The sequence below is a fragment of the Leucoraja erinacea genome, unplaced genomic scaffold (genome assembly GCF_028641065.1).
Source record: "Leucoraja erinacea ecotype New England unplaced genomic scaffold, Leri_hhj_1 Leri_51C, whole genome shotgun sequence".
Classification (NCBI taxonomy): domain Eukaryota; kingdom Metazoa; phylum Chordata; class Chondrichthyes; order Rajiformes; family Rajidae; genus Leucoraja; species Leucoraja erinaceus.
In genome coordinates, this window is record NW_026576421.1 from 329,628 (window position 1) to 353,949 (window position 24,322).

Consider the following 24,322-nt stretch of genomic DNA (forward strand, 5'->3'; position numbering starts at 1 on the left):
CCCTCCCCTCCCCTCCCTCTCTGCCTTTCTCCTTCTATCTCTCTCACTCCCTCACCGTTCCAGCCCATCTCTCTCATGGAAACATAGAAAATATGTGCAGGAGTAGAGGCCATTCGGCCCTTCGAGCCAGCGCCACCATTCAATATGATCATGGCTGATCATCCAACTCAGTATCCCATCCCTGCCTTCTCTCCATACCCCCTGATCCCTTTAGCCACAAGGGCCACATCTAACTCCCTCTTAAATATAGCCAACGAACTGTGTGGCCTCAACTACCTTCTGTGGCAGAGAATTCCACAGATTCACCACTCTCTGTGTGTGAAAGAAAATGTTTTTCTCATCTTGGTCCTAAAAGACTTCCTCCCCCTTATCTTTAAACTGTGACCCTTGTTCTGGACTTCCCCAACATCGGGAGCAATCTGCATCTAACCTCCCTCACTCAGCGGTTGCAAGAGCATTTAGCTCTGCTTGCTGCTCAGGAGACATTGGTTTTATTGCCTGTTGCCATGGAAACCTGTGTACCAGTCGACTGGGCCGGGCCAGAACGCTGCCTCAGCATTTGGGTTCTCAAGCGGCAAGACCTTCCTTGCGACTGCTATCAAGACTCACACTATTCATTCCAATCTAATCACCTCATGGGAAGGATGCGAATGGCCGTAGCTGGAGCTGGGTCAAAGCTTCCTCACTCAACACCAAGACAGACCATTCGGCCCCTCTATATACTGTACAGGCTGGATGTGCCCACCCCTCCCAGTTAACGTATATAACACAGACAGGGTAGACAGTCAGAACATTGTCTGTTGCTTTGGGCTTGTTTAGATAATGGTTACGTGTACCGAGGGCTAGGGTTATGGGGATTTAAGAGAGAGTTAGATAGAGCTCTAGGGGCTAGTGGTGTCAAGGGATATGGGGAGAAGGCAGGCACGGGTTATTGATAGGGGACGATCAGCCATGATCACAATGAATTTCACACAGAGAGTGGAGAGAGTGGTGAATCTCTGGAACTCTCTGCCACAGAGGGTAGTTGAGGCCAGTTCATTGGCTATATTTAAGAGGGAGTTAGATGTGGCCCTTGTGGCTAAAGGGATCAGGGGGTATGGAGAGAAGGCAGGTACGGGATACTGAGTTGGACGATCAGCCATGATCACAATGAATGTCGCTGCTGGCTCAAAGGGCCAAATGGCCTCCTCCTGCACCTATTTTCTATGTTTCTACGAGAAGGCAGGAGAATGGGGTAGGAGAGGGAAAGCTAGATCAGCCGTGATTGAATAGTGGAGTAGACTCGATGGGCTGAATGGCCTACTTCTGCTCCTATCACTGAATTGATGACACTTATATCGAAAAGCTTCTTGCTGCTGCCTGCTATCCAGTCAGTGATTACAATCGAGCCATCCACCGTGTACAGATACAGGATACAGGGAATAACATTTAGTGCAAGGTCAAGTCCGATTAAAGATAGTCCGAGGGTCTCCAATGAGGTGGATGGGAGGTCAGGACCGCTCTCTAGTTGGTGAGAGGACGGTTCAGTTGCCTGATAACAGCCAGAGAGAAACTGGCTGTCCCTGAATGTGGAGGCGTGGGTGTTCGTTTACACACTGTACCACTTGCCCGATGGGAGAGGGGGGAGGAGGGAGGGGGGAGTGTAACTCTACTGTAACTGAGTCACACGACACCAGAACGCAGCAGGTTTAACCCGACCGACAAATATCAGGTACACATCACATTGACCATCACATGGTCCCTAAGCTTTGCCCCCCCCCCCCCCCGTGATTGAATGCACGCCTAAATACGTGTTGAAATGTGTCTCCAGCAACCCCCCCCCCCCCCTTCCAGATTCCAGCCACCCACTGGGGCAATCATAGAAACATAGAAAATAGGTGCAGGAGTAGAGGCCATTTTCCCTTCGAACCTGCACCATTCGCCATTCAATATGATCATGGCTGATCATCCAACTCAGTATCCCATCCCTGCCTTCTCTCCATACCCCCTGATCCCTTTAGCCACAAGGGCCACATCTAACTCCCTCTTAAATATAGCCAATGAACTGTGTTCATTTAATAGGAATCTGAGGGGTAACTTTTTCCACACATGGATATGAGAGAAAGGAGGGATATAGATCACGTGTTGGCAGAGGAGGTTAGTTTAACCTGGCATCATGTTTGGCACGAACATTGTGGGCCGAATGGACTCCTCCCGTGCAGTATTGTTCTTTGAGTTATGTTCCTTCTCTCTCTCTTCCTCTGCCTGATTCTCCCTCTCACTCTTTCTGTCCCCTTCTCCATCTCCGCCACATCCTCCGCCTCTTGCTTCCACACCTCCCCTCCCCTCCCTCTCTGCCTTTCTCCTTCTATCTCTCTCACTCCCCACAGTTCCAGCCCCTCTCTCTCATGGAAACATAGAAACATAGACAATAGGTGCAGGAGTAGAGGCCATTTGGCCCTTCGAGCCTGCACCATTCACCATTCAATATGATCATGGCTGATCATCCAACTCAGTATCCCATACCTGCCTTCTCTCCATACCCCCTGATCCCTTTAGCCACAAGGGCCACATCTAACTCCCTCTTAAATATAGCCAATGAACTGTGTGGCCTCAACTACCTTCTGTGGCAGAGAATTCCAAAGATTCACCACTCTCTGTGTGTGAAAAAAAATGTCGGTCCTAAAAGACTTCCCCCTTATCCTTAAACTGTGTGACCCCTTGTCCTGGACTTCCCCAACATCGGGAACAATCTTCCTGCATCCCTCAGATCTCCACTGCGCCTACTAATTGTCCCCTCCATTTGTGGTGTCAGGTTTAAGACGGACAATTTCAACTAAAATGTAAAAAGGAGTTGTCAGCTAAATTAGCATCACTGCATTGCAAACCCTTCGAAAACCAAGATGCAAACATACAGTTTCCCAGACAAGCAATAGTCGGAGGAAAGAACTGCAAATCGAAGGTGGACACAGAATGCCAGAGTCACTCAGCGGGACAGGCAGCATCTCTGGAGAGAAGGAACGGGTGACGTTTCAGGTCAGGCAGCAGTAGTTGTCTGAATCCGAATCCGATGATTTATGGAAATAGGCGACGTTTCGGGCCGAAACCCAAAGGAAATAGACAACGTTTCGGGTCGAAACCCAAAGGGTTTCGGCCCGAAACTTTGCCTATTTCCTCCGCTCCATAGATACTGCTGCACCCGCTGAGTTTCCCCAGCATTTTTGTGTACCTACCATTCCTCTGATGGTAGATACAAAAAGCTGGAGCAACTCAGTGGATCAGGCAGCATCTATGGACCCAAAACGTCACCCATTCCTTCTCTCCATAGATGCTGCCTCACCCACTGAGTTACTGTGTCTACCATTTTGTGTCTACCTTCGATTTTACCAGCACCATTCCTCTGCCCGCTGGTTTGAGACGGCCCGACAGGGGAGGGGTGACTAGACTACCCACCCAGAGGGCACATGCCGCTAACTAACCCTGCCTTCCCCTCCCTGTCGACCGGTGCTTTGCATAGATGGGGGTTGAGGAACTTACCGGGATGCACAGCTCGGTGGGATCCATCTGCTGCAGGAAAGGGATGATAATTAATGAGTGTATATGTCATAGCAGCTCCGACACAAGTCACACAGACAGGAGGCCACTCAGCCCCTCCAACCCTTACACAGGGATATGGAGAGGCCATTCAACCCCTCTAATCATTATACAGGTATAAGAGGAGGCCACTCAGCCCCTCGAACTGTTACAGGGGGACAGGACACGGTTCAACCCCACACATCTTTACCGAGGTACCGTAGAAGGCTATTCATCCCCTCTAACTGTTACACGGGGATAGGAGGAGACTGTTCAGCCCCTCAAACCATTACAAGACCAGGAGAAGGCCGTGCAGACCTTCTAACCATTACAGAGGAATAGGAGGAGACCACTCTGCCCCTTGAAATATTAAACAGGGATAGGAAGAGGCTACTCAGCCCATCGACCGACATGCAGATATAGGAGGAGGCCACCCAGCCCCTCTAACCGTTACAGGGATAGGAGGAGATCATTAACCCCCTCAAAGGGTTAGGGGGCCATTCAGCTCCTCAAACCATTGCACAGGAACTGGAGACCATTCATGCCTCCATACTAGCCCGTAAAAGAGTCGCGGGTGCTTTGTCCAGGCAGTGGCACTGTGGGTACAGAGGCGGCCAGGGCAGGCTACCTGGGAACCTCTCCCTGGGTTGGCCACGGTGCTCAGGGGTAGAGGCCGAGCTACAGGACTCGGCTGTCCTCTCCCCCCTCTCCCCCCCCACTCGCCCCCTCCCCTGGCCCTGCACAAGAAGACATTTGGACAGGGTAGAGAGTTGAGAGGGATTTGAGCCAAAAGTGGGCAAGTGTGCAGCCCCCCTTGCCACTGTCCCCTCCACACAGACCCACACAGAGTGCAGCCCCCTCCACACAGACCCACACAGGGTCCATCACACACAGAGTGCAGCCCCCTCCACACAGACCCACACAGACTGTAGCCTCTACACACAGACCCACACAAAGTGCAGCCTCCTCCACACAGACCCACACAGAGTGCAGCCCCCTCCACACAGACCCACACAGAGTGCAGCCCCTCCACACAGACCCAGGGTCAGACACCTCTCTCCACACGCTGGGGGAATATGGAAGGAGCTGCCAGAGGGTGGAGTTGAGGCAGGTGTAACAACAACACTGAGACAACATTTGGACAGGTACATGGCAGGAAAGGTTGGGAGGGGTACGGGCCAAATGCAGGCTGAGCTAGCACATGGGCAATCTTGACTAGCCCAGGCGGTCAGACCCAGAGTGAAGCTTCCTCTACACCATCACACCACACACTCCCAGGCCTGGGACACCAGTAATTACATAGAGACATAGAGAATAGCTGCAGGAGCAGGCCATTCGACCCTTCAAGCCAGCACCGCCTTTCAATATGATCTTGAAAACATCCTGTGAATCAGCTTCCACTGCCTTCTGTGGCAGAGAATTCCACAGATTCACCACTCTCTGGGCAAAAATATTTTTCCTCATCTCAGTCCTAAATGGCTGACCCCTTATTCTTCAACTGTGTGACCCCTGGTTCTGGACTCCCCCAACATGGGGAACATTTTTCCTGCATCTAGCCTGTCCAATCCCTTAAGAATTTTATATGTTTCTATAAGATCTCCTCTCATCCTTCTAAATTCCAGTGAAGACAAACCCAGTCGACACATTCTTTCATCATATGACAGTCCCGCCATCCCGGGAATTATCCTACGTTGCACTCCCTCAATAGCAAGGATGTCCTTCCTCAAATTAGGAGACCAAAACTGCACACAATACTCCAGATGTGGTCTCACCAGGGCTCTGTACAACTGCAGTTGGACCTCCTTGCTCCTAAACTCAAATCCTCTCACTATAAAGGCCAACAATGCCATTAGCTTTCTTCATTGCTTGCAGTACCTGCATGCTTACTTTCAGTGACTGATGTACAAGGACACCCAGGTCTCGTTGCACCTCCACTTTTCCTAATCTGACACCATTCAGATTCAGATTCAGATTCAGATTCAATTTTAATTGTCATTGTCAGTGTAATAATAATCTGCCATTGTGATAATAATCTGCCTTCTTGATCTTGCCACCAAAGTAGATAATCTCACATTTGTCCACATTATAGTGCATCTGCCACACATCTGCCCACTCACCCAACCTGTCCAAGTCAGATTTGGAAAAGGGGAAGTGCAACGAGACCTGGGTCGATTGAGCTTGTATTCACTGGAATGTAGAAGGATGAGAGTGGTATCTTTAGTTTATTTAGTTTAGAGATACAGCGCGGAAACAGGCCCTTCGGCCCACCGGGTCCGTGCTAACCAGCGATCCCCGAACATTAACTCTATCCTACACCCACTAGGGACAAATTTTACATTTACTAAGCCGATTAACCTACAAACCTGTACGCCTTTGAAGTGTGGGAGGAAACCGAAGATCTGGGAGAAAACCCACGCAGATCACAGGGAGAACGTGCAAACTCCGTACAGACAGCACCCGTAGTCGGGATCGCACCCGGGTCTCGGGCGCTGCATTCGTTGTAAGGCAGCAACTCTAACCGCTGTGCCACCGTGACTGCCCTAATTTTATGTTTCTTATAGAGACATATAGGTGAACAAGCAGGAACGGGGAACTGATTTTAGATGATCAGCCATGATCATTTTGAATGCCGGTGCTAGCTCATAGGGCCGAATGGCCTATTTCTGCACCTATTTTTCTATGTTTCTATCTTCTATGTCACCCTGCAGCCTCATAGCATCCTCCTCGCAGCTCACACTGCCCCCCAGCTTTGTGACACTCCCCATTGATACTTCGCCCAAACTCATTATCCAGGGACTCACACCCCCGAATAGCCCCAGCCCCAGCAATATTCCACAACCCCAGCAGGGAATGAGCCCTGGGGTGTGGAATATCACCTCTGGAGGGGCTGTGGGAACACAAGGGTCTACTGGACCAGTTCAACAGCTAGCTGCACTACACCGGGACTCCACTGGATGGAGCCAGAGGCCCACCTTGATCCTCATGGAGCTGAGCCCCTGTGGTTACAATGACTGCGGAACAAATCCCTGGGACTGTCCCAGCCTCACGCCCTCAATTACCTCCTCCCTGCACCCCACCCTCGCAAATGGGGAGAGCAGGAGAGGGAGAGACTAGGAGCGGGAGAGGGGGAGGCAGGAAGCTCATGTGACAAGTGATGGGAGCAAAATTAGGCCATTCGGCCCATCAAGTCTACCCCGCCATTCAATCATGGCTGATCTATCTCTCTCTCCCTCCTAACCACATTCCCCTGCCTTCTCCCCATAACCCCTGACACCCGCACTGATCAAGAATCTATTTATCTCTGCCTTAAAAATATCCACTGACTTGTGGCCTCTACAGACTTCTGTGGCAAAGAGTTCCACAGATTCACCACCCTCTGGCTAAAGAAATTCCTCCTCATCTCCTTCCAAATGCTCATCATGCACTCATTTGTGGAATCATTCTCGTAAACCTCCTCTCCAACGGCAGCACACCCTTCCTCAGATACGGGGCCCGACAGGAGAGGGGGGAGACAGGGAGCAGGAGAGAGACAGGGAGTGGGAGAGGGAGAGATGGAGTGGGAGAGGGAGAGACAGGGAGTGGGAGAGGGAGAGACAGGGAGGGGGAGAGAGACAGGGAGCGGGAGAGGGAGAGACAGGGAGTGGGAGAGGGAGAGACAGGAAGTGGGAGAGGGGAGAGACAGGGAGTGGGAGAGGGAGAGACAGAGAGCGGGAGAGAGACAGGGAGTGGGAGAGAGACAGGGAGTGGGAGAGGGAGAGACAGGGAGCGGGAGAGGGAGAGACAGGGAGGGAGAGTGGGGGAGAGAGAGAGACAGGGAGCGGGAGAGGGAGAGACAGGGAGTGGGAGAGGGAGAGACAGGGAGGGGGAGAGACAGGTAGTGGGCGAGGGAGAGACAGAGAGTGGGAGCGGGAGAGGGACAGACAGAGAGCGGGGGAGAGAGAGAGAGTGGGAGAGGGAGTGGGAGAGGGAGAGGGAGAGACAGGGAGTGGGAGAGACAGGGAGGGAGAGAGACAGGGAGTGGGAGAGGGAGAGACAGGGAGTGGGAGAGGGAGAGACAGGGAGGGGGAGAGAGACAGGGAGCGGGAGAGGCGACACTGGGAATTGGTGTTTAGACACTTTGAACGGAAAGGGAATCACTGGCGATTGGGGAGTAGACCATGGGGGCAGGAGGGAGTAAACTGGGTGTAGGAGTGGGGGGGACACAGGGACAGGAGGGGGGGGGGACAAGGACAGGAGTGGGGGGGGGACACAGAGGGCGGGAGTGGGGGGGGGGACAAAGAGACGGGAGTGGGGGGAACAGGGAACAGGAGTTGGGGACACAGAGACGGGAACAGGAATGCAAGCACTGACACGTTCTGTGAGGAAGACATGCCTCAAGCCACCCTGGGGCTGATGATCAGCGGGACAGCCCGTGAGTGGGGCTAGCGTGAGGACAAGTGAGAGAGTGGTACCTTCATCGGTGAGATGTGCGAGTGGGACACATAGCCATGGACGTTCTCAATCTGTGACAGGTTTCTTCTCCGACACATGGACCAGCTCAGGTCCCTTCATCTGATTGGGTAGGTGCGATGGGCTGGGCTCCAGGGGTGGGGTGTCTTCATCTTGGTACCGATATTTCTGGGGAGAGATCAGAGGAATGGTCAGCTGCCTGCAACCATCTTCCCAGTGACACTGGCACTGAGCCAGTGTGTTACACACATCATCAAGGACCAGTCTCCCCCCCCCCCCCCCCACCCACCCCCCCCCGCTCATTGCATCAGTGTGTACACACATCATCACAGACCAGTCTCACCCCGTCCACTCCCTCTTCTCCCCTCTCCCATCACGCAAGAGGGGCAGAAGTGTGAAAATGAACGCACACCTCCAGATTCAGGGACAGTTTCTTCCCGGCTGTTATCAGGCAACTGAATGATCCTATCACCAAGTGACCTCCCATCTTCATCATCGGAGACCCTCGGAGTATCTTTGATCAGACTTTACCTTGCACTAAACGTTATTCCCTTTATCCTGTATCTGTACACTGTGGACGGCTGGATTGTAATCTTGTATACAGTCTTTCCGCCAACTGGATAGCACGCAACAAAAAAGCTTTTCACTGTACCTCTGTACACGTGACAATAAACTAAACTAAACTAAATCAAAGTCTGATCTCCAGGCCTATGTGATTTATTCCTGGGATGGTCGGCTTTATATATTAAGCAGACTAGCCGTGTTCTCCCTGGAGTTGAGAAGAATGTGTGGAGATCTGATTGAAATATAGTTCTTGAGTTATGATGTTACCCCTGGATGGGGCGTCCAGAACTAGGGCTGACTATTCAGGGGAGAAATCTCTTCACATGAGGGAGATATCATTAAGATGCAATTGGTACAAAAGTGAATGACAAGGATGGAGTGACTGGGGGAGACTGGTTCTAGATTAAACCCAGGCAGCGTGAAGTGTAGATGTACACAATGTTCTAGCTGTGGGCTTCCTAGAGCCCTGTATAATTGTCATCATCTGTCTTTACTCCTCTGCAGGACTCTTTGTTCAATCAAGACGTCATACCATTTGTCTTTCTAATTGCTGTGTCTGTGTGCAGGTGTCTAGTGATTGGCCTCCAAGGACATCCAGGTCACTCTGATCTCTAGCAATTCTCAATTCCGCACAATCTAAATAAATCCACCTTTTTTTAACTGAAGAAGGGTCTCGACCCGAAACATCACCCATTCCTTCTCTCCAGAGATGCTGCCTGTCCCACTGAGTTACTCCAGCATTTTGTGTCTATCTTTGGTTTAAACCAGCATCTGCAGTTCCTTCTTGCACCTTCCCTATTTAAAATGGGAGCATCCTCAATTCTCAGGTTGCAATGTCCAGAGCCTAGATCACTTTTATTACCAGAATCAATATATTTGAATATAGCACCTTGACCACAGGCAACTGACCTCAAGTTCAAGTTCAAGTGAGTTTATTGTCATGTGTCCCTGTATAGGACAATGACATTCTTGCTTTGCTTCAACACACAGAACACAGTAGGCATTTACTACAAAACAGATCAGTGTGTCCATATACCATAATATAAATATATACACACATGAATAAATAAACTGATAAAGTGCAAATAACAGATAATGGGTTATTAATAATCAGAGTTTTGTCCGAGCCAGGTTTAATAGCCTGATGGCTGTGGGGAAGTAGCTATTCCTGAACCTGGACGTTGCAGTCTTCAGGCTCCTGTACCTTCTACCTGTAGGTAGCAGGGAGATGAGTGTGTGGCCAGGATGGTGTGTGGGTCTTTGATGATACTGCCAGCCTTTTTGAGGCAGCGACTGCGATAAATCCCCTCGATGGAAGGAAGGTCAGAGCCGATGATGGACTGGGCAGTGTTTGCTACTTTTTGTAGTCTTTTGGGAACCCATTCAGTACCTGTAGTTTATTTCTACACACCTTTGACCACAATGTCTGAGCTGAACACCACGGCGAGATAAACTCATCTCTATCTGCACATAAACTATTTTATGCATAGAACATAGAACAGTCCCTTTGGTCTGCAAAGTCTGCGCTGAACATGATGCCAAATGAATCTAATCTCTGCCTGCACATGATCTATTTCCCTCCATTCCCTGCATATCCATGTAGTCTCACGTTTCATATACAATAAACAATAAACAATAGACAATAGGTGCAGGAGTAGACCATTTGACTCTTCGAGCCAGCACCGCCATTCAATGTGATCATGGCTGATCATCCCCAATCAGTACCCCGTTCCTGCCTTCTCCACATATCCCCTGACTCCGCTATCTTTAAGAGCCCTATCTAGCTCTCTCTTGAAAGCATCCAGAGAACCGGCCTCCACCGCCCTCTGAGGCAGAGAATTCCACAGACTCACAACTCTCTGTGAGAAAAAGTGTTTCCTCGTCTCCGTTCTAAATGGCTTACTCCTTATTCTTAAACTGTTGTCTTGCATGCTACAGCTGTTAGCAGCGTGATTCTCCCCATCTCACTCCCAGTTCTGTTCCCCCCCGTGGATCAACTTGTCGATAATTAATTTCCTTGCCTGACATTTTGGGCAGGGAGAGAAAGGAAAGGGAAGGACCAGGCAAAATTCAAAAATATTCATTTGAGATTCAGTTGTTGTACCAGTGACGAAGGTTGCAGAGAATGTACCCAGATCAGGTTTCCTATAGAAACTTACAAAATTCTTAAGGGGTTGGACAGGCTAGATGCGGGAAGATTGTTCCCGATGTTGGGGAAGTCCAGAACAAGGGGTCACAGTTTAAGGATAAGGGGGAAATCTTTTAGGACCGAGATGAGAAAAACATTTTTTTTCCCACACAGAGAGTGGTGAATCTGTGGAATTCTCTGCCACAGAAGGTAGTTGAGGCCACAGTTTGTTGGCTATATTTAAGAGGGAGTTAGATGTGGCCCTTGTGGCTAAAGGGATCAGGGGGTATGGAGAGAAGGCAGGTACGGGATACTGAGTTGGATGATCAGCCATGATCATATTGAATGGCGAATGGTGCAGGCTGGAAGGGCCGAATGGCCTACTCCTGCACCTATTTTCTATGTTTCTGTGTTTACAAGAATTATCCCAGGAATGAGTGGGTTAACATATGATGAGCGTAGGCCTGTACTCCCTGCAGTTTAGGGCAAGGGGGGGACCTCATTGAAACGTACCGAATAGTGAAAGGCTTGGATACAGTGGAAGGTGATGAAGGGGAATTTCTTTAGTCACAGGGTGGTGACTCTGCAGAATTCTTTGCCACAGACGGCTGTGGAGGCCAAGTCGATGGATATTTTTAAGGCAAAGATAGGTAGATTCTTGATTAGAATGGGTGTCAAGGGGAGTGGGGAGAAGGCAGGAGAATGGGGATAGGAGGGAGAGATGGACCAGCCATGATTGAATGGCGGAGTGGACTTGATGAGCCCAATGGACTAATTCTGCTCCTATCACATGACCTTATGATATTTGTCACAGAACATGAGTGTGAGTAGGCAGGCATGAGGCACACAGTCTTTACTCATATGGTCTTTTTGCAAGGAATAACGTTTACTGAATGAACAGGGTCTAGCTTTATGAGACGCTGGTCGAACCACATTTGGGGTATCGTCAGTAGTTTTGGGTCCCATATCTGAGGAGGGATGTGTTGGCATTGGAGTTGTAATTCATACAAACACTCCCCTCCATCCACTATAGGTTGGTTAAGCAGTTCTAAGGTTCACAAAGCCATCTCTCCCAGGGGATTACATGGGATCTAGCTAACAATTGGCCTATCAGGGAACCACCCAGCCTGAGGTCATCTGATGCCGGCCCATATTTGTCCTGGTCTTTTCTTGCTCCCGTTCCCCCCTCCGCTAAAATCAGTCTGAAGAGGGGTCCCGACCTGAAACGTCACCTATCCACGCTCTCCAGACCCGACCAGTGTTTAAGAAGGAACTGCAGATGCTGGAAAATCGAAGGTACACAAAAATGCTGGAAAAACTCAGCGGGTGCAGCAGCATCTCTGGAGCGAAGGAAATAGGCAACGTTTCGGGCCGAAACCCTTTGGGTTTCGACCAGGCCATCTCGAAACGTTGCCTATTTCCTTTGGGTTTCGGCCTGAAACGTTGCCTATTTCCTTCACTCCATAGATTTTTGTGTGCCTTCCAGAATTCTGTGCACGTCTTTGGCAAACCAGCATCGGGATTTCATTCCCAGTGAATGATTTCCGTGTTGGGCTGCAGGATGGTGGGGATGTTGGGATGAGCCCGGCACACCCCCCTCCCCCCCCCACAACCAGGGATTAGCTGCGGCATCTTATACAATCGAGTCACATTACTCAGCTATTGCTGGGAACAGCTTTCCACACTATTGACAATAGTTCAGAAAAAGCTGATTCAGCACTAATTAAAAACACCTTCTTGCTCCACAGCTTGTTCCACGGTGACTAACGATATATCATGATTTATGGAGGAGGTCGGATTATTTCCAGCACCAGCTCCATTTGCTGCCCGTGTAGAAAGCAACTTGACCCAGGGGGAAACCTCCTGCTCACACACTAGTGTGAATGGGTGAGCGATGGCTGGCATGAATTTAGTGGGCTGAAGGGCCTCTGCCCATGCTGTGTCTCTAAACTAAACTAAATGCACTCACCAATTATGTATTTTATCACCAGGAGCAGACGAGGGCATTCTATCCAATTTGAGATTCCAGCTACCAAGACAACAATTCGTTCTTCCCCCACACACACAATTAAAGCATGGAATAATCTCCACCCAACTATAGTTACCCAACCAGATACAACTACGTCTTTCTTCCCAAAAACCCTTTCTGGCTTAAGCCCTCCCTCCAGTTTAAATTCCATTTGGAATATTCTGGAGGACCAAGAAACAAAGAACCTCCCAAATGAAAGGTGGCGACTCCAATAGGGCATTGTGCTCCTAGTGTGATGCTCCCTCACCCCCGCCCTCACCCGTGCTCCCACAGGGCGGCACTCCCTCCCACAGTTCCCCACCCCCCTAACATCATGTGCAGTGCTCCCTCACCCCCAACCCCCCCCCCCCACCTATTGTGATGCTCCCCTCACCCCCACCCCTCACCCCCAGCCTTCCCCCCCCCCCCCCACCGTGTGATAGATAGCTCCTTTTATTGCCACAGAAGGTAGTTGTAGCCACAGTTCATTGGCTATATTGATGAGGGAGTTAGATGTGGCCCTTGTGGCGAAAGGGATCAGGGGGTATGAAGAGAAGTCAGGTACAGGATGCTGAGTTGGATGATCATACATGATCATATTGAATGGCGAATTCTGGTGCAGGCTCGCCCAGGGCCGAATGGCCTCTACTCCTGCACACTGTTGAGCCACCAGGACTCTCTTCCCCTCCCAATATGATGCCACCATGGAGAGGGGTGACGGAGGGACAGAGTGAGGACAGTGGACGGGTCCTCCTGGTTGAACAGGACAACAACACATCTCCCATTGGTGAGACACTCAACGGCAGGCTGCCCGAGGCAGGATTTACGCCAATTAAGCCGTGCAATGAGCAATAAGTGCGCAGGGTCACTTGGAGCTGACTGGCAGCTCTCCAGGCTGTTCATTTACATCGCATGGCTTCAGTAACCATGAGCAGAGGGATAAATAATTCACAGGTCTCTGAGCTGTTGGGTCAAGGCATCCAGTGGAGTGTGGCATCCGTTCATCTTCTCCTGCTCTCCTCACTGCTAAACCATCCTCACCCTACAGCTCCAAGGAACACAAGTGGTAACAGCACCGCTGACCAAATGGAGCCATCAGGGAATGCAACCAGTCACCTGGCCAACCATCAGAGTCAGGGTCTGGGGAAAGAAGTCGGGCTGGGGCTCGCAAAATAAATCAACCTTGTCTGATGCAGAGGAAGGAAAATTGGTGAAACAAGTATCAGTTCATAAGTGACAGGTGCAGAATTAGGCCATTCGGCCCATCAAATCTACTCCGCCATTCAATCATGGCTGTTCTATCTCTCCCTCCCTCCCTTCTCCTGCCTTCTCCCAATAACCTCTGACACCCATACTGATCAAGAATCTATCTATCTCTGCCTTAAAAATATCCACTGACTTGTGGCCTCCACAGCCGTCCTGGCTAAAGACATTCCTCCTCATCTCCTTTCTATAGGTACGTCCTTTTATTCTGGAACATCGAAATCTTTTTATGCTGACCACAACACAAGAATTAGTCATCAACAGCAATTGAAATGAAAGAGAATGAACAGCTGCACCATAAGAATGTGACAAGGCCACTGACACCCATTCCCCATCGCACTGTTTACATACTATACTGTGTACCTGATATGGTGCAGATGTTAGACTGGGGAAACAAGGAACATTACATTCTGCTTGATCAAGGAAAGAACAAAATGCTGGAGTAACACCCCTGGAGATTTGGGTAATCAGAGGTAGGTCAGCTTTGACTATTCACCGGGACGTCCCATCCCCACACACAACTCATTTACATCCTCACTCAGATCCCTCTGGGTCAAGTCCTAGTGAATATTTGCTGCTTCATTCCACCCAAGCTCACCAGCGAGTCAGGTGCTGACTCAGCTGTCCTTGAGCTGCCATACGCTACCTGACGGGCTGAGTGGATGTGATAGAGTGGCTTCAGTTAATAGATCACAGCTAATCATTCTTTCTGCCAATGGATATGTATCAATTAATACTACCTCTCCCCGCTCCTGGAGAATATCGGCACATTGATCTATATTACGATGCATTAGAGTAATCTGTAGAATCTTCCAGAGCCACCACCGCTGGGTAATAGTTGGGCACACAATGCTGGGGTCCGATCTTGCCTTTGGGGTGTGCTACAAAGACAAGAGCCCATCCATGTGGCACTCCGGTGGGGGATTGTGGAGTCACTGTGGGAGGGGCGGGGGGGGTGAGGGAGTGCCGCGCTGTGGGGGGGGGGGGGGGGGGGGGGGGATAGTGTCAGATAGGAAGAGCTGTAGAAGCTTTAACAAACACTAAATAGTTAGAACCTGCTGAAGTAAAATACCAAATATATATACACACATGCGTGCTGTATACACACACACATATATATATATACACACACACACACATATATATACACACACACACATATACACACACACACATATATATACACACACACACATATATATACACACACATGTATATATACACACACATGTATATATACACACACATATATATATATACACACACATACACACACATATATATACACATACACATATATATACACACACACACACACATATATATATATACACACACACACACATATATACACACACACGTGCATGTATATACACACACACATATATAGATACACACACACACACACACACACACATATATAGGTTACATCACCTCTGTCTGATGACTGGTATGGTGATACCTCCTGCCCTCCCACACCACTGGGAGGCTTCCTCACCTCTGTTCCTGATTTCTCTGCCTGTCTCTCTCGGAGCGAGTGAAGGAGGAGTGGGCGGTTAGTGCCATAGAGGAGCCCATTGCTATCTGGCCCACCCCTTCTCCTGCCCCTGCTTCCTGCAAGGATTCTACTCTCCCTGCTCCCTCACGTCTGTTCTGAAGGTGGCCTTTCCACAGCAGCACCTTGGGGATGGCCTGCTCGTTCCTTCACCGGGGCATCTCCTCCACCGTCATTGATAAATAGGCTCTCAAACACATCTGCTCCATTGCCGGCACTTCTGCACTAAACCCCCTCCCTTTGGAAATAGAAACATACAACATAGAAACATGGAAAATAGGTGCAGGAGGAGACCATTCGGCCCTTCGAGCCAGCTCCGCCATTCACTATGATCATGGCTGATCACCTAAAATCAATACCCCGTTCCTGCTTTCTCCACATATCCCTTGATTCCGTTAGCCCAAAGAGCTAAATCTAACTCTCTCTTGAAAACATCCAGTGAATCGGCCTCCACTGCCTTCTGTGGCAGAGAATTCCACACATTCACAACTCTCTGGGTGAAAAGGTTTTTCCTCATCTCAGTCCTAAATGGTCGACCCCTTATTCTTAAACTGTGTGTGACCCCTGGTTCTGGACTCCCCCAGCATGGGGAACATTTTTCCTTGTCAATAGCAGCCTCCATGTTCAAGAGATCATGCACCATCAACAAGATTTGCCCACCCCCTGTCAATGCTCTCTATCTCACTCCTTGGTCCACTATTCCACCTCACCTTCTCACTACATTGAAGATGCAACACTTGTCCCTGTTACTGTTCCCTTCCTACCATCCATAGAGCCAAACTCTCCTGCCAGCTGAAGCAATAATTCACAATGGCACCTCTTGCACTGTACTGTACTGTACTGCTCACAGTGTTTACAATGCTGTCCTCCTTTATACTGGAGACACTAAATGCAAATTGATTAGCTGCTCTGCTGGATACCGTTCCGTTTGCAAAGGTAACCTTGAGCTTCCAGTCACCTGTCACTTTAACTCTCCACCCCATTCCCACTCTGACCTTTGTATCATCAGCCTCTTCATTTGTTCTATCGTAGCCAAAGTAAGCTGGAGAAAGAGCATCTCGTGTTTCACCATGAGAGGTATGAATCAGCCCTCATGACTCAACACTTACTTCAACAATTTCAGCCTTTCCGGTTTGTGTCACAACTTGCTGGTGTGGGTGTAGGGAATGCTTGGCAGGTCAGGCAGCATGTGTGCGGAGGGAGGAGGGCATGTTCGGTGTGCGTGTGTGTAGTGTTGGCCCTTGTGGATGCTGCCTGACCCGCAGAGTATTTCCAGCATCTTCTGCTTTGTTTCAGATTTTCGGCATCTGCTGAATTTTACTTCCTGCAACTCTCTCTCCTCAGAAATCGCACAGCCTGCTCGTCTCATCCAGCTCGAGCCTTTATGTAAGGGTCCCAGTGACTGTATCTCACCCAGCACCGATGGGATCTACAGGAGGTGCTGCCTCATAAAGACAGCCCATATCAAAGACCACCCTGACCACGCTCTCATCTCGCTGCTACCACCGGCCTGAAAACTGTGGCCTCCAGATTCAAGAACAGCTTCCTCTCAGCAACATTGCACAACACTAACTTCAGCAACTGTGATTTTCTATGGACTTTGTTACCAGACTGATTCCTGGGATGTCAGGACTTTCATATGAAGAAAGACTGGATAGACTTGGCTTGTACTCGCTAGAATTTAGAAGATTGAGGGGGGATCTTATAGAAGCTTACAAAATTCTTACGGGGTTGGACAGGCTAGATGCAGGAAGATTGTTCCTGATGTTGGGGAAGTTCAGAACAAGGGGTCACAGTTTAAGGATAAGGGGGAAATCCTTTAGGACCGAGATGAGAAAAACATTTTTCACGCAGAGAGTGGTGAATCTGTGGAACTCTCTGCCACAGAAGGTAGTTGAGGCCACAGTTCGTTGGCTATATTTAAGAGGGAGTTAGATGTGGCCCTTGTGGCTAAAGGGATCAGGGGGTATGGAGAGAAGGCAGGTACAGGATACTGAGTTGTATGATCAGCCATGATCATATTGAATGGCGAATGGTGCAGGCTCGAAGGGCCAAATGGCCTACTCCTGCACCTATTGTCTATGTTTCTATGTTTACAGACTAGCATTCTATTATGGGCTGGTTGCCCAGTATTACTGATTATATTATTGATTATTATACATTTATCGGTGTGTGTTCGGTGACTGGGCCTGTGTAGCTGCAGCAAGGAGGAATCTTATCGTTCCGTTGCTGGTATATGACTCTGAAACGCTCTTCACACAGTTCCAGTATTTTGTTCAGTTATTTCATCTCTCTCCCGTCTATGTTCACTTCATCCAGACAGATGAGGTGCTGTTAACAAGCCTTAGCTGTCCTTTCTCAGCTGATAAAATCCAGAGGAGGTAGTTGACGCAGCTGCTATAACAAGATTTAAAAGACATTTGGACAGGTACATGGATGGGAAAGGTTTGAAAAGCAGGCAGATGGGATGAATGCAGATGGGGCATCATGGGCAAGCTCGGCCAAAGGGCCTGCTTCCATGCTGTACCACTCTATGACCAATCGATTTAATTTATTTTCCATCGTATTACCGCATTCTCCCTTCAACTTCAAACCACCGTTTGTTGCCAGCTTTATGGAACAAGCTGCCGGAAGAGGTAGTTGTGGCAGGTAATATCGTAACGTTTAAGAGACATTTGGACAGGTACATGGATAGGATAGGTTTAGAGGATTATGGGCCACACATTGGCAGGTGGGACTGGTGAAGATGGCGTTGGGCCAAAGGGCCTGTTTCTACGCTGTATAACTGACTCTCCAACTCATTCAGTTGAAGGATGAAGGATCTTTGAAAAGTGAGCACTGTTTCACATTTCACAGATGTTGCCTGTCCTGCGGAGTATTTTCAGCATCTTCTGATTTTGTTTCTGAAACATTAACTCTGCTCCTCTCTTGACAAATGCTGTCCAATCCGCTGAGCGTTTTTCATTTTTAAGTCTGATTTATCGAGTCTGCAGTTTTAACTATTTAATGAATGCTAGTTTCAACTCTGTCAAATATTGAGGGGGCAATTACTCCTGGATAGATTAACAGCTAACATGGGCGGTCACGGTGGCACAGTGGTAGAGTTCATTGCTGCCATGCAGCGCCGGAGACCCGGGTTCGATCCCAACTACGCGTGATGTCTGTACGGAGTTTGTACGTTCTCCCCGTGACCTGCGTGGGTTTTCTACGAGATCTTCAATTTCCTCCCACACTCCAAAGACGTACAGGTTTGTAGGCTAATTGGCTTGAGTTTGTATACTTGGTATAAGTGTAAATTGTCGCTAGTGTGTGTACGCTTGTGTTGGTCACTGGTTGGTATGGACTCAATGGGCCGAAGGGCCTGTTTCCGCGCAGTATCCCTAATACTAAAAGTTAAACTAATACTAAAGGTATTAGGTGAGGGAAATACCACAAATAGAGGACATAATAATGAACAGATAAAACAGTACAAACACTCCCTGACTTACGAGATAGGCGAATTACATAAATGCGCACTTATCTAAACAATTCTGGCAGTTTGTAATTATACAACATCATGTTTACATCAGAAACAAGCCAGCAATGGCGGCGCTGCTTTCCCAGAAGGCCACGCACCACAGAAAGTGCCCTGGATGCAGCCGAACGCTACTGAAACAGTTAATAATCTCAGCAGCGGATACAAAGTACTGGAGTTACACGGCAGGCCAGGCAGCATCTTTGGAGAACACAGATACAGGTCTCTTTGGGTCGACACCCTTTTTACAGACTCAGTGATTTATTTTATCTGGGGATATGGATCGTGATTCCGACTTCACCAAATCTGACTTAAGTAATAGTTCACGAAACGTAACCCTTAAGTAAGTTGGGGAGTGCCTGTAGAAGGATCAGTGAAAAATAGAACAAAGTGCTGGAGGCACTCAGCGGGTCAGGCAGCATCTGTGGAGGTATACAAAAATGCTGGAGAAACTCAGTGGGTGCAGCAGCATCTATGGAGCGAAGGAAATAGGCAACGTTTCGGGCCAAAACTCTTCTTCAGACCCTGAAGACTGAAGAAGGGTTTTGGTCTGAAACGTTGCCTATTTCCTTCGCTCCATAGATGCTGCCTCACCCGCTGAGTTTCTCCAGCATTTTTGTCTACCTTCGATGTTCCTTCTTAAGCATCTGTGGAGGGTAATGTACAGGAGACTATTTGGTTTGGGATCATTCTTCAATTTGAAGAAAGGTCCTGACCCAAAACATCGCCTGTCCATTTCCCTCCGCAGATGCTGCCTGACCCGCTGATGTTCCTCCAGCACTCTGTGTTTTGTTCAAGATTCCAGCATCTGCAGTTGCTTGTGTCTCCATAATAACAAATAAGTCATTTTGATGCTTGGTGGATGGGGTACAACAGGGCCTAAACCATTTACAACCCACACCAAGGACTGAAGTCGCCAAATCTGCCCGTTAGAATAATAATAGGTGTGAGAAGATGAAATTGCGAGGTTGCAGCAAATGAATACAAATAGTTTATGTGAGTGAGAAAAAAAACCTCGCAGTTGAAGTGGGAAGTGTAAGGTTGTCCACCAAGGTAGGCAGAACAGAAGGGAAAGCTATGCTGTAGGGAGCCATGTTCTTGCAAACAAAACATAGAAAGTCAGGCACAACAAATGATTAAAAATAAAAACAGAATGCTGAAAATACTAACCAAGTCAGTTGGCATCTGTGCACAAATGAAATAGTTAACAGTTTAAGTCAAGGCCCCTTTATCAGAACTTTGTCAGGGTTTAAGAATCGTGGAAGCAAAGAATTCTAGATGTTCGTTAATACACAAAAGGGCACAGAGTGCTGGAGTAACTCAGCGGGTCAGGCAGCATCTGTGGAGAACATGGATAGGTGACGTTTCACAGCGTGCTGGAGTAACTCAGCAGGTCAGGCAGCATCTGTGGAGAACATGGATAGGTGACGTTTCACAGAGTGCTGGAGTAACTCAGTGGGTCAGGCAGCATCTGTGGAGAACATGGATAGGTGACGTTTCACAGAGTGCTGGAGTAACTCAGCGGGTGCAGCAGCATCTATGGAGCTAAGGAAATAGGTAACGTTTCGGGCCGAAACCCTTCCGGGTTTCGGCCCGAAACGTTGCCTATTTCCAGGAGGGTTTCGGCCCGAAACGTTGCCTATTTCCTTCGCTCCACAGATGCTGCTGCACCATAACTCAGCGGGTCAGGCAGCATCTGTGGAGAACATGGATAGGTGACGTTTCACAGAGTGATGAACTAACTCAGCGGGTCAGGCAGCATCTATGGAGGACATGGATAGGTGACGTTTCACAGAGTGCTGGAGTAACTCAGCGGGTCAGGCAGCATCTGTGGGGAACATGGATAGGTGACGTTTCACAGAGTGCTGAACTAACTCAGCGGGTCAGGCAGCATCTGTGGAGAACATGGATAGGTGATGTTTCACAGAGTGCTGGAGTAACCCAGTGGGTCAGGCAGCATCTGTGGAGAACATGGATAGGTGACGTTTCACAGAGTGCTGGAGTAGCTCAGTGGGTCAGGCAGCATCTATGGAGGACATGGATAGGTGATGTTTCGGGTCAAAACATCCAGTTTTTCACTGTACCTGGGTGTACAACATGAGGCAAGAAGATCAGGAGCGGCTCGTTTGATCTAAGGTTGAATGTATTTAATACAATCATAGCGGACGCAAGTGTGGGGGAAGAGTCACTGAAGTATACAAGGTTGAGTCCGACAGCATTTTGGGAACCAAGGCTTGTGGGAAGCAGGTGGGACAACGGGGCAAAGATCTGATCAACCATGATCGTATTGACAGTAAAACTATTGGGTACAACAGCAGGTTTAATCGCGGCTTGGTTTGTGAATAAGTCGGTTCAAGACTGCATGAAATTGTAGATGTAGATAAACCAGCCTCCCTACCATTGACTCCATCTACACTTTCTGCTGCCTCGGGGAAGCAGCCAACACAATCATGAACCTTTTGTACCCGCTCATTCCCTGGTCTGCCCTCTCCCTTCTGGCAGATGATACAAATGCTACAACTGAACCATCTTGCCAGCAACCACAGTGGTCCTTAGTTACCATCTACCCATACAGAGACTCTCGCAATATCTTTAATCGGGTTTTACTGAACTTGCCCTTCACCCTGTATCTGTACACTGTGGACCGGTTGATTGTAATCATGTATAGTCTTTCCGCTGACTGTATAGCACACTACACTAAAGCTTTTCACTGTACCTCGGTACACGTGACAATAAACTCAACTAATCCAAACTGAAAACCTTGAAAGCACATTGCACCAGATTCAGAAACAGCCAAAGCAAACAGACGACTGAACGGACCTTCCATAGCCTAGGATGTAGTCTCAATCCTCCAACCTACCTCTTGCACCTTTTCTCTGTACCTGTAACTCTGTAACAGTGTATTCCACCCTCTGGTAGTTTTCTCTTTGCACTACCTGTTGTACTTGTACTTGGCTTGAAGTAGGATTTCCCTGGACAGCACTCAAACAAAAGCTTTTCACTGTATTTCGGTACATGTGACATTAATAACCGTTACCCAAACAGCTCAGGGAGTCACATGAACAAGTTCTTCTCTTCATTCATAAGTTGAAACGTGTACACATATCTCCACATTCTGCCTGATCTCTTGAAGGTTTTCAACACGATAAATTCCCTTTCAAAAGGCAGAATAGAGAAACCGTCTCCATCCCGATGCAGAAGACGACAACATCCTGGGTGTACATTTGCCCCCTCAGCAGCTTATTGGCTCTGTCTCGCATCGAGCTGAGGGAGAACAACAGTCCCTGGGGTGATATGCACTCTTCCCTGTAACTCATCCCATCATTCCACCAGGACAAGTCCTGGGCAGATGAGCTGGTGCCCAAACAGGGAATGAAGAGGATCTGTGGAACCAGAGGGGGGAGTTCATAAGGTCATAAGGAATATGAGTAGAATTAGGCCATTTGGCCCATCAAGTCTACTCTTCCATTCAATCAAGGCTGATCTATCTCTCCCTCCTAAACCCATTCTCCTGCCTTCACCCCATAACTTCTAATGTCCCGTACTAATCAAGAATTTGTCAATCTCTGTCTTACAAATATACATTGACTTGGCCTCCACAGCCGTCTGTGGCAATGAATTCCACAGATTCACCACCCTCTGACTAAAGACATTTCTCCCCATCTCGTTCCTAGAAGAACGTCCTTTCATTCTGAGGCTACGACCTCTAGTCCTAGGCTCTCCCACTAGTGGACGGGCTGCATAGCGAACTCCTGTTCTCAATTCGTACGCTCTTGCCAATTAAGGCCACAGCTCATAAATTAAAAGAGAATGCTCTAGGAGAGGCACTCTTCATAATTAGCCCTAAGTGACTGAGTGGGGGTGGCTGGAAAGAATACATTTCACACAGACAGTGACGGAACGGTAAAGATCCACCGATCGCTTCTGCTTGTCTTCTCCTAACTTTAACATCCAGTGAATCACAGTGAATGCACTTACAAGGAAATCAAAATCCCGCAGATTCTGAAAATCTGCAAGAGTGCTAGAAGCATTCAACAGGTCAGACAGCATAGATACAGTGTGGAAACAGGCCCTTCGGCCCAACTTGCCCACACTGGCCAACACACTAGTCCCACCTGCCCGTGTTTGGTCCAAATCCCTCCAAACCTGTCCCATCCATGTACCTGTCTAACTGTTTCTGAAACGTTGGGATAGTCCCAGCCTCAACTACCTCCTCTGGCAGCTCGTTCCATACCTTTGTGTGAAAAAGTTACCCCTCAGATTCCTATTAAATCTTTCCCCCTTCACCTTGAACCTGTGTCTTCTGGTCCTCGATTCACCAACTCTGGGCAATATTTTAAAGCCGAGATTGGCAGGTTTTTGAAGAGTGTCGAAGGTTACGTGGGGAAGGCAGGAGAATGGCGTTGAGAAGGAAAAATCAATCAGCGATGATTGACTGAGACAGCAGACTCGATGGGCCGAGTGGCCTAATTCTGCTCCTTAAAGTATTTCACTGTGACTGAGCTTTTGGTCAACTGCCCTGATATCTCTTGATTCATCTTGGCATCTACTTTGATTTGATTATGGCTCCCTGGGGCACTTTGTGATGTTTAGCTACATTAAATGTGCTGTATAAATGGAAATTGTGGTTATGAGTAATGGCCTTGCAATTGGGAATGCTGAGGCAGAGATTAAACTGCCAATAGTCTTCAGCGAGGTTGCATTGGGAATTTGGGGAAAGGGAATTGGAATTTGGAAGGAACAAAGAGGGACCCGGTGTTGGGAGGAAGGGGGGAGGCTCCAAGATCAAAGAGGGACCATTGGGGATAATAATCAATACTTTGTAACCACTGTGAGGGAGGGAGGGGGGAGTGGGAGGGGGAGTTAGAACAAAGGTGGACCTGGCACAGATGGACCTTGTAACTTTATAAGTGCCCTTTACATGGCCACTATTTGCATACCCAAGGTGTACAAGCAATGTATCTCACTGTGACTTATCACATGTAACAATAAAGTATTCAATTCAATGTTGTCGCTGTCCTGGGTAGATAAAAGTGCTGGAGAAACTCAGATGGTGCAGCAGCATCTATGGAGCGAAGGAAATAGGCAACATTTCGGGCCAAAACCCTTCTTCAAACCCTTCCTTCCGCTGCCTTATGCGTGGTGACTCTTTGCATACCTTGAGTATGGTGTGCAAAACAAAGTATCAATCAATCTGAACAGTTTCAGTTCAGTTGAGTTTATTGTCACGTGTACCGAGGTACAGCGAAAAGCTTTTTGTTGCGTGCTAACCAGTCAGCAGAAAGACAA

At 48.6% G+C, this 24,322-nt stretch overlaps 1 protein-coding gene across 1 annotated transcript in view; it reads right to left on the minus strand.

Moving 5' to 3' along the window:
• LOC129694011 (disks large homolog 4-like) overlaps positions 1 to 24,322 on the minus strand; it is a 69,627-nt gene that overhangs the window by 40,491 nt on the left and 4,814 nt on the right. The window contains 3 exon segments of the mRNA XM_055630736.1: positions 3,517 to 3,546; positions 8,004 to 8,066; positions 8,068 to 8,169. Of these exon segments, the coding sequence (XP_055486711.1) occupies positions 3,517 to 3,546; positions 8,004 to 8,066; positions 8,068 to 8,169 (195 nt within the window).